We start from the raw sequence: 10,160 nt of genomic DNA on the forward strand, positions 1-10,160 counted from the left end.
TTACACACACACACACACACACACACACACACACACACACACACACACACACACACACACACACACACACACACACACACACACACACACACACACACACACACACACACACACACACACACACACACACACACACACACACACACACACACAGTAGCGAGTATGGTAAGCACGAGTCAGAAAGTCTGTAAGCAGCAGCAGTCCTATCAGTCCACTAAGCTCTGTTCTAAGTGCAGAACCATTTATACCACATAGAGCTGTCCTTGGTGGTTGGCAACCAGAGGAGTGGAGGTCTAATTATTATTGACTCTTTCATGATCAACAATAATAATAGCAACAGCAAGTAAAGTAGGTGAAGCCCATGTTGTTGTCGGTGGTGGGTCCGTTCAACGTTATCGACCTTTTCCCACAATCCCTTTCACCGTTCAACAACAGTCCCAAGGGAGTAACGAAGTAACAAGGCTTCTTTAGGCCTGGGGTAAACACTTGACCTTTCCCATCTCCCCTTTCACACCGATTTCCTCCGCTTCCCGAAGACATTATTGATGAGTTTGGCCATGGACTTGGAGCCACTAGGTCTCCGTCTCCTCTCCTTGGCCTTGCCCCCAAGGCTGGCGTTGTGGACCATCTTCGAGAACATGAGGACCACTTCCTGGCAGTGTTCTGCGGCTGAGAGCTCGTAGAACTGGGTCTGGGACTCGGCTGCCAGGCGCTGGCCTTCCTCTCGACGCACCTCCCTCACGTGGCACAGGTCCTGCTTGTTACCCACCAGGAACACCAGAGTGTCTGCATCCCTGAGGGGAAAGAGAGGAGGAGGATGAAGACAGGGTGAGCAGGAAATGAAAATATATGAGACACAGTAAGGACGGACATAATGAGTCCCTGGATGTAAGACAAGACAAACCAGGAGGACAGGTTGAGTACACGGTAGTGACATTTAAAGACTATGGGACATCTGAAAATGACACCCTCTTCCATTTTACTTGACACTATTTCTTACCAGAGGCATGTCAAAATGAGGTCAAGAAGCAGTCCAGAGTATTGCTCTCTTTATAGGGAATAGAGTGCCCTTTTCAGATGTAACCTACGAGACTAAAACCTCGATGGAGAGTTGAGGGTATCGTCATTGTATATGTCAGTGCTAAACTGTAGGTCTGTTGTTGTTGTTGTCCACAAACTATTTTGCTGAGGCATTTACAGTATGTCGTAACTTTGAATGCTGTGGGCGAAGACTCCCTCATTACCCAAAAGACCCTTAGAGAAATGTTCCGTCATTGCCCAGAAGACCCTTAGACAGATGTTCCCTCATCCCATTAGACAGATGTTCCCTCATCCCATTAGACAGATCTTCCCTCATCCCATTAGACAGATCTTCCCTCATCCCCATTAGACAGATGTTTCCTCATCCCCATTAGACCATTAGACAGATGTTTCCTCATCCCCATTAGACCATTAGACAGATGTTCCCTCATCCCCATTAGACCATTAGACAGATGTTCCCTCATCCCCATTAGACCACTAGACAGATGTTCCCTCATCCCCATTAGACAGATGTTTCCTCATCCCCATTAGACAGATGTTCCCTCATCCCACTAGACAGATGTTCCCTCATCCCACTAGACAGATGTTCCCTCATCCCCATTAGACAGATGTTCCCTCATCCCCATTAGACAGATGTTCCCTCATCCCCATTAGACAGATGTTTCCTCATCCCCATTAGACAGATGTTTCCTCATCCCCATTAGACAGATGTTTCCTCATCCCCATTAGACAGATGTTTCCTCATCCCCATTAGACAGATGTTTCCTCATCCCCATTAGACAGATGTTTCCTCATCCCCATTAGACAGATGTTTCCTCATCCCCATTAGACAGATGTTCCCTCATCCCCACTAGACAGATGTTCCCTCATCCCACTAGACAGATGTTCCCTCATCCCACTAGACAGATGTTCCCTCATCCCACTAGACAGATGTTCCCTCATCCCACTAGACAGATGTTCCCTCATCCCACTAGACAGATGTTCCCTCATCCCACTAGACAGATGTTCCCTCATCCCACTAGACAGATGTTCCCTCATCCCACTAGACAGATGTTCCCTCATCCACATTAGACAGATGTTCCCTCATCCCATTAGACAGATGTTCCCTCATCCCATTAGACAGATGTTCCCTCATCCCATTAGACAGATGTTCCCTCATCCCATTAGACAGATGTTCCCTCATCCCATTAGACAGATGTTCCCTCATCCCATTAGACAGATGTTCCCTCATCCCATTAGACAGATGTTCCCTCATCCCACTAGACAGATGTTCCCTCATCCCACTAGACAGATGTTCCCTCATCCCACTAGACAGATGTTCCTCATCCCACTAGACAGATGTTCCCTCATCCCACTAGACAGATGTTCCCTCATCCCACTAGACAGATGTTCCCTCATCCCACTAGACAGATGTTCCCTCATCCCACTAGACAGATGTTCCCTCATCCCACTAGACAGATGTTCCCTCATCCCACTAGACAGATGTTCCCTCATCCCATTAGACAGATGTTCCCTCATCCCATTAGAAAGATGTTCCCTCATCCCATTAGACAGATGTTCCTCATCCCATTAGACAGATGTTCCCTCATCCCATTAGACAGATGTTCCCTCATCCCATTAGACAGATGTTCCCTCATCCCATTAGACAGATGTTCCCTCATCCCATTAGACAGATGTTCCCTCATCCCATTAGACAGATGTTCCCTCATCCCATTAGACAGATGTTCCCTCATCCCATTAGACAGATGTTCCCTCATCCCATTAGACAGATGTTCCCTCATCCCATTAGACAGATGTTCCCTCATCCCATTAGACAGATGTTCCCTCATCCCATTAGACAGATGTTCCCTCATCCCATTAGACAGATGTTCCCTCATCCCATTAGACAGATGTTCCCTCATCCCATTAGACAGATGTTTCCTCATCACCCAGAATACCACTAGTGAAAACATTCCAACAATCAGTTCAGCCATAATAGAGAGATGACATGAGACACCTCAACAGCAATAGAATTCTCATAGTGGCAGGAGAATTCAATAGCAGCTAGATATTTACTAGAGGATTGGTATGGGGACAGAATGATGAGTTAGTGGTGTAGTGGTGTATTGGAATTACTACCAGCAAGAACTAAATGCTATACAGACAATAGATCTTGGCTCTGAATTTTAAAAAAAAAAAAAAAAAGTGCTGAATAATTGTCACATGGACATGAGCCAGAGAGTAGAATCTCTGTGGTAAAATCTACTAATGGGATTACTAACGATGTAACAGTTGTTGGGCAGTGTGGGCGGCTGTTAAACCCACATCGACGTCCAATCTATTGATGCACAATGACAATATTAGGATGGAATGTCAGTCCCACTGACTCCCCTCTCCCCTACGCCAAGTGGATGGAAAGTCTGTATCGGTGTGAGAGTCTACCTTTTTGGTAGGTGAGGGAACTGGAAGGTCTGTATCGGCGTGAGAGTCTACCTTTTGGTAGGTGAGGGGAACTGGAAGGTCTGTATCGGCGTGAGAGTCTACCTTTTGGTAGGTGAGGGAACTGGAAGGTCTGTATCGGCGTGAGAGTCTACCTTTTGGTAGGTGAGGGGAACTGGAAGGTCTGTATCGGCGTGAGAGTCTACCTTTTGGTAGGTGAGGGGAACTGGAAGGTCTGTATCGGTGTGAGAGTCTACCTTTTGGTAGGTGAGGGGAACTGGAAGGTCTGTATCGGTGTGAGAGTCTACCTTTTGGTAGGTGAGGGGAACTGGAAGGTCTGTATCGGTGTGAGAGTCTACCTTTTGGTAGGTGAGGGGAACTGGAAGGTCTGTATCGGCGTGAGAGTCTACCTTTTGGTAGGTGAGGGGAACTGGAAGGTCTGTATCGGGCGTGAGAGTCTACCTTTTGGTAGGTGAGGGGAACTGGATGGACTGGACAGGTGGGTGGACGGACTGTACAGGTGAGTGGATGGACTGGACAGGTGAGTAGATGGACTGGACAGGTGAGTAGATGGACTGGACAGGTGAGTAGATGGACTGTACAGGTGAGTAGATGGACTGGACAGGTGAATGGATGGACTGGACAGGTGAGTAGATGGACTGTACAGGTGAGTGGATGGACTGTACAGGTGAGTAGATGGACTGGACAGGTGAGTGGATGGACTGGACAGGTGAGTAGATGGACTGGACAGGTGCGTGGTTACCTTTTGGCCACTCCCAGGTTTAACTCTCTGATCAGGTGTACTATGGCTTTAGCCTTGATGAAGGAGGAGCGGTCACTGATGTCATAGACCACTACGAAGCCATCAGCCCAGTGGATCTGGTCGGTCAGAGTCGACTTCCCCTCACAGGCCTGCAGAGCAACACAAACAGCAAGGACATGTTGCTATAACCAAGCAATCTGATACGCACCAGTGGAGGCTGGTGAAGGAGGCTGGGCTCATAGAAATGGCTGGAATGGAATGAGAGAAACCCCATTCCATTCATTACAACGAGCCTGTCCTCCCATGTAAAGTTATCCCAGCCTCCACTAAGCCTGTCCCTTGATGTAAGGTTATCCCAGCCTCCACTAAGCCTGTCCCCTGATGTAAGGTTACCCCAGCCTCCACTAAGCCTGTCCTCAGATGTAAAGTTATCCCAGCCTCCACTAAGCCTGTCCTCTGATGTAAAGTTACCCCAGCCTCCACTAAGCCTGGCCTCCCATGTAAAGTTACCCCAGCCTCCACTAAGCCTGTCCCCTGATGTAAAGTTACCCCAGCCTCCACTAAGCCTGTCCTCTGATGAAAAGTTACCCCAGCCTCCACTAAGCCTGTCCTCCCATGTAAAGTTACCCCAGCCTCCACTAAGCCTGTCCTCTGATGAAAAGTTACCCCAGCCTCCACTAAGCCTGTCCTCCCATGTAAAGTTACCCCAGCCTCCACTAAGCCTGTCCTCTGATGTAAAGTTACCCCAGCCTCCACTAAGCCTGTCCTCCCATGTAAAGTTACCCCAGTCTCCACTAAGCCTGGCCTCCCATGTAAAGTTACCCCAGCCTCCACTAAGCCTGGCCTCCCATGTAAAGTTACCCCAGCCTCCACTAAGCCTGTCCTCTGATGAAAAGTTACCCCAGCCTCCACTAAGCCTGTCCTCTGATGTAAAGTTACCCCAGCCTCCACTAAGCCTGTCCTCTGATGTAAAGTTACCCCCCTCCTCCACTAAGCCTGTCCTCTGATGTAAAGTTACCCCCCTCCTCCACTAAGCCTGTCCTCTGATGAAAAGTTACCCCAGCCTCCACTAAGCCTGTCCTCCCATGTAAAGTTACCCCAGCCTCCACTAAGCCTGTCCTCCCATGTAAAGTTACCCCAGTCTCCACTAAGCCTGTCCTCCCATGTAAAGTTGCCCCAGCCTCCACTAAGCCTGTCCTCCCATGTAAAGTTACCCCAGCCTCCACTAAGCCTGTCCTCCCATGTAAAGTTACCCCAGCCTCCACTAAGCCTGTCCTCCCATGTAAAGTTGCCCCAGCCTCCACTAAGCCTGTCCTCTGATGTAAAGTTACCCCCCTCCTCCACTAAGCCTGTCCTCCCATGTAAAGTTACCCCAGCCTCCACTAATCCTGGCCTCCCATGTAAAGTTACCCCAGCCTCCACTAAGCCTGGCCTCCCATGTAAAGTTACCCCAGCCTCCACTAAGCCTGTCCCCTGATGTAAAGTTACCCCAGCCTCCACTAAGCCTGTCCTCTGATGTAAAGTTACCCCAGCCTCCACTAAGCCTGTCCTCTGATGTAAAGTTACCCCAGCCTCCACTAAGCCTGTCCTCTGATGAAAAGTTACCCCAGCCTCCACTAAGCCTGTCCTCCCATGTAAAGTTGCCCCAGCCTCCACTAAGCCTGTCCTCTGATGTAAAGTTACCCCAGCCTCCACTAAGCCTGTCCTCTGATGTAAAGTTACCCCAGCCTCCACTAAGCCCGTCCTCCCATGTAAAGTTACCCCAGACTCCACTAAGCCTGTCCTCCCATGTAAAGTTACCCCAGCCTCCACTAAGCCTGTCCTCTGATGAAAAGTTACCCCAGCCTCCACTAAGCCTGTCCTCTGATGAAAAGTTACCCCAGCCTCCACTAAGCCTGTCCTCTGATGTAAAGTTACCCCAGCCTCCACTAAGCCTATCCTCTGATGTAAAGTTATCCCAGCCTCCACTAAGCCTGGCCTCCCATGTAAATTACCCCAGCCTCCACTAAGCCTGGCCTCCCATGTAAAGTTACCCCAGCCTCCACTAAGCCTGTCCTCTGATGAAAAGTTACCCCAGCCTCCACTAAGCCTGTCCTCTGATGTAAAGTTACCCCAGCCTCCACTAAGCCTGTCCTCTGATGTAAAGTTACCCCAGCCTCCACTAAGCCTGTCCTCTGATGTAAAGTTACCCCAGCGGGTGGGAGGGAGACAGGGAAAGAGGGAGGGTGGGAGGGAGACAGGGAAAGAGGGAGGGTGGGAGGGAGACAGGGAAAGAGGGAGGGTGGGAGGGAGACAGGGAAAGAGGGAGGGTGGGAGGGGAGACAGGGAAAGAGGGAGGGTGGGGAGGGAGACAGGGAAAGTGGGAGGGAGACAGGGAAAGTGGGAGGGAGACAGGGAAAGAGGGAGAGAGACAGGGAGGGTGGGAGGGAGACAGGGAGACAGGGAGGGTGGGAGGGAGACAGGGAGACAGGGAGGGTGGGAGGGAGACAGGGAGGGTGGGAGGGAGACAGGGAGACAGGGAAACAGGGAGGGAGGGAGACAGGGAGGGAGGGAGACTGCTGCATGCTTGGCTGGGCACAATAAGTGAGATTGATTACTCTGTTAGGGGGTTTTCACTGCACTGACTTTATAATCCTGTACCATACATTTAATATTTTATACCATACATTTATAATAATATTGTAAGTCGCTCTGGATAAGAGCGTCTGCTAAATGACTTAAATGTAAATGTAAATAATCCTGTACCATACATTTATAATCCTGTACCATACATTTATAATCCTGTACCATACATTTATAATCCTGTACCATACATTTATAATCCTGTACCATACATTTATAATCCTGTACCATACATTTATAATCCTGTACTATACATTTATAATCCTGTACCATACATTTATAATCCTGTACCATACATTTACAAAACATGATGGTCAACAACGTGGTTCTCCTCCTCCTCTCAACTCACCTGTGAGCATGGATCATAGAGTTCTAGATTCAGCTGTCTACCATCAATAGACAGACGCTTCCTGTATATGCATTCTGCATGAGAGAGAGAAAAAGGGAGAGAGAGAGATGAGTGAGAAAGAGACAGAAAGAGAGAGAGAGAGACAGAAAGAGAGAGAGAGACAGAAAGAGAGAGAGAGAGAGAGAGAGAGAGAGATAAGGATAGAGAGAGAGGGATAGTGAGAAAGAGAGACAGAAAGAAAGAAAGTAAGAAAAAAAGAAAGAGAGAAAGAGAGAGAGAGACAGAGAGAGAGAGAGAGAGTGAGATGGGGGAGTGACAGAGAGGGGAGAAAATGACAATAATTAGATAACATGAAGCTACGGTAAAGTCCAGTTTCCACAACAGTCACTATCTAACCTACTGCCCGGAGGAGTGTTATTCAACCTTTGGATCCATAGAAATATGATCAATATTAAATAATGACAACACACAGACTAATACCAATATTGACTAGATACTTTTATTTTGAATCACTGTAGTCTATAATACAGCACGTAGCCTACAATACAGCACGTAGCCGACAACACAGCACGTAGCCGACAATACAGCACGTAGCCTACAATACAGCACGTAGCCTACAATACAGCACGTAGCCTACAATACAGCACGTAGCCGACAATACAGCACGTAGCCGACAATACAGCACGTAGCCGACAACACAGCACGTAGCCGACAACACAGCACGTAGCCTACAATACAGCACGTAGCCGACAACACAGCACGTAGCCGACAATACAGCACGTAGCCGACAACACAGCACGTAGCCGACAACACAGCACGTAGCCTACAATACAGCACGTAGCCTACAATACAGCACGTAGCCTACAATACAGCACGTAGCCTACAATACAGCACGTAGCCTACAATACAGCACGTAGCCTACAACACACCATGTAGCTTACAATACAGCACGTAGCCTACAATACAGCACGTAGCCTACAATACAGCACGTAGCCGACAATACAGCACGTAGCCGACAATACAGCACGTAGCCGACAACACAGCACGTAGCCGACAACACAGCATGTAGCCTACAATACAGCACGTAGCCTACAACACAGCACGTAGCCGACAATACAGCACGTAGCCGACAACACAGCACGTAGCCGACAACACAGCACGTAGCCTACAACACAGCACGTAGCCTACAACACAGCACGTAGCCTACAATACAGCAAATAGCCTACAATACAGCACGTAGCCTACAATACAGCACGTAGCCTACAATACAGCATGTAGCCTACAACACACCATGTAGCTTACAATACAGCACGTAGCCTACAATACAGCACGTAGCCTACAATACAGCACGTGGCCTACAATACAGCACGTAGCCTACAATACAGCATGTAGCCTACAATACAGCATGTGGCCTACAATACAGCACGTAGCCTACAATACAGCACGTAGCCTACAATACAGCATGAGGCCGACAATACAGCATGTGGGCCTACAATACAGCATGTGGGCCTACAATACAGCATGTAGCCTACTATACAACTGAAAAATACTTCTGATGGAAGTAGCCGAGCTGTAGCCAATCATCTACCATCTGATGAAGGACAATGTGTTCACTTGGTAACGTCAGGAAATCGAACAATTACGTAATTATGGCAGAACTGGACGTGCGTAATGATGCGTAAAAGCAATGACAATGGATCAAAGATCAATTGGAAAACAAAACATTTGCAAGTAAATTATTTTGTTTTGTTTACAGATTGTTTCATAATAATTAGCATGAAGTTGTATTCATGTTACACAAGTCTATTGTAGCAAACTAAGTAGGTTAGAGACCTTACCGGATGATGAGGAATATTCACCGATAAATCGCCTCGTCAGGAATCGAACGATGAGAGCTGAGGAAGGAATACGATAGTTTAAATCAATAGTCTACGAAAAATGTACACATTTGGACACAAACAATAAGCCAAACCAAACGAACAACAACAAACATGTGTCTTACCTGATTTCCCGACTCCTTCATCTCCCAAAACCGCAAGTTTTATGTCATTCATTATTGCGGTTTGATTCCCTTATGATTTAAAAAGTGGTTGTTAAAGTTTACACTTCAAAGAAAAATCGAATCCCTTGAAGTCTACATTACACTATGAACAAAAGAAGAGTTTAAAAAAAAATCGAGCAGGACGCATCAATAGTCGTTTGACCGTTTCCACTCTGTCGCTCTCTTCAAGTGTTGATCTGTTGGAGCCGCGTCCCGGTACCGGCGCTGCGTACAGCCGCTTATCTCAGGGTTCTGAGGCACGCGCTGTTCTGAACCGAGAGAGAGGGAGAGGAGCAGCTCGATCACAACGTCACTATGACGAACACAGTGGTTGAAGTGAGTGAGAAACGGACATCAGAGGCATGCTTTTATAAATGAGAATCACTCTTGTTTTTCATGGAGGGGATGTAGTGTTTGTGTTTCCTCCCTCCCTCTTTATTCTCCTCATTGAAGAGACTCAATTCAGTAGGTTCTAGAATGAGCTATATGAATGCGTTCCCTCATAGCAACACAGACCATCAACACAGAGTAACATCAAGACCTCAGTGACCTATAAAATAGCCCATCATACACTACATGACCAACAGTGTGAGGACACCTGCTCGTCCAATAATCTCACTCTAAAATCAGGGGCATTAATACGGAGTTGGTCCCCTCTCTACTGCTATAACCACCTCCATTCTTCTAGGAAGGCTTTCCACTAGATGTTGGAACATTGCTGCTATAACCACCTCCATTCTTCTAGGAAGGCTTTCCACTAGATGTTGGAACATTGCTGCTATAACCACCTCCATTCTTCTAGGAAGGCTTTCCACTAGATGGTGGAACATTGCTGGTATAACAGCCTCCACTCTTCTGGGAAGACTTTCCACTAGATGTGGGAACATTGCTGCTATAACAGCCTCCACTCTTCTAGGAAGGCTTTC

The 10,160-nt window shown here is 47.6% G+C and overlaps 1 protein-coding gene across 1 annotated transcript; it reads right to left on the reverse strand.

Moving 5' to 3' along the window:
* Positions 1 to 448: 448 nt before the first annotated feature.
* LOC124023967 (ras-related and estrogen-regulated growth inhibitor-like protein) lies at positions 449 to 9,559 on the reverse strand. The gene is made up of 5 exons (XM_046338128.1): positions 9,196 to 9,559; positions 9,032 to 9,088; positions 7,194 to 7,267; positions 4,223 to 4,371; positions 449 to 794 (listed from the first exon to the last, which is right to left on the reverse strand). The coding sequence occupies exons 1-5, from the start codon at positions 9,245 to 9,247 to the stop codon at positions 509 to 511; spliced, it is 618 nt and encodes a 205-aa protein (XP_046194084.1). The 5' UTR covers positions 9,248 to 9,559; the 3' UTR covers positions 449 to 508.
* Positions 9,560 to 10,160: the final 601 nt, after the last annotated feature.

This window comes from Oncorhynchus gorbuscha, unplaced genomic scaffold (genome assembly GCF_021184085.1).
Source record: "Oncorhynchus gorbuscha isolate QuinsamMale2020 ecotype Even-year unplaced genomic scaffold, OgorEven_v1.0 Un_scaffold_1743, whole genome shotgun sequence".
In the NCBI taxonomy this organism is placed as follows: Eukaryota; Metazoa; Chordata; class Actinopteri; order Salmoniformes; family Salmonidae; genus Oncorhynchus; species Oncorhynchus gorbuscha.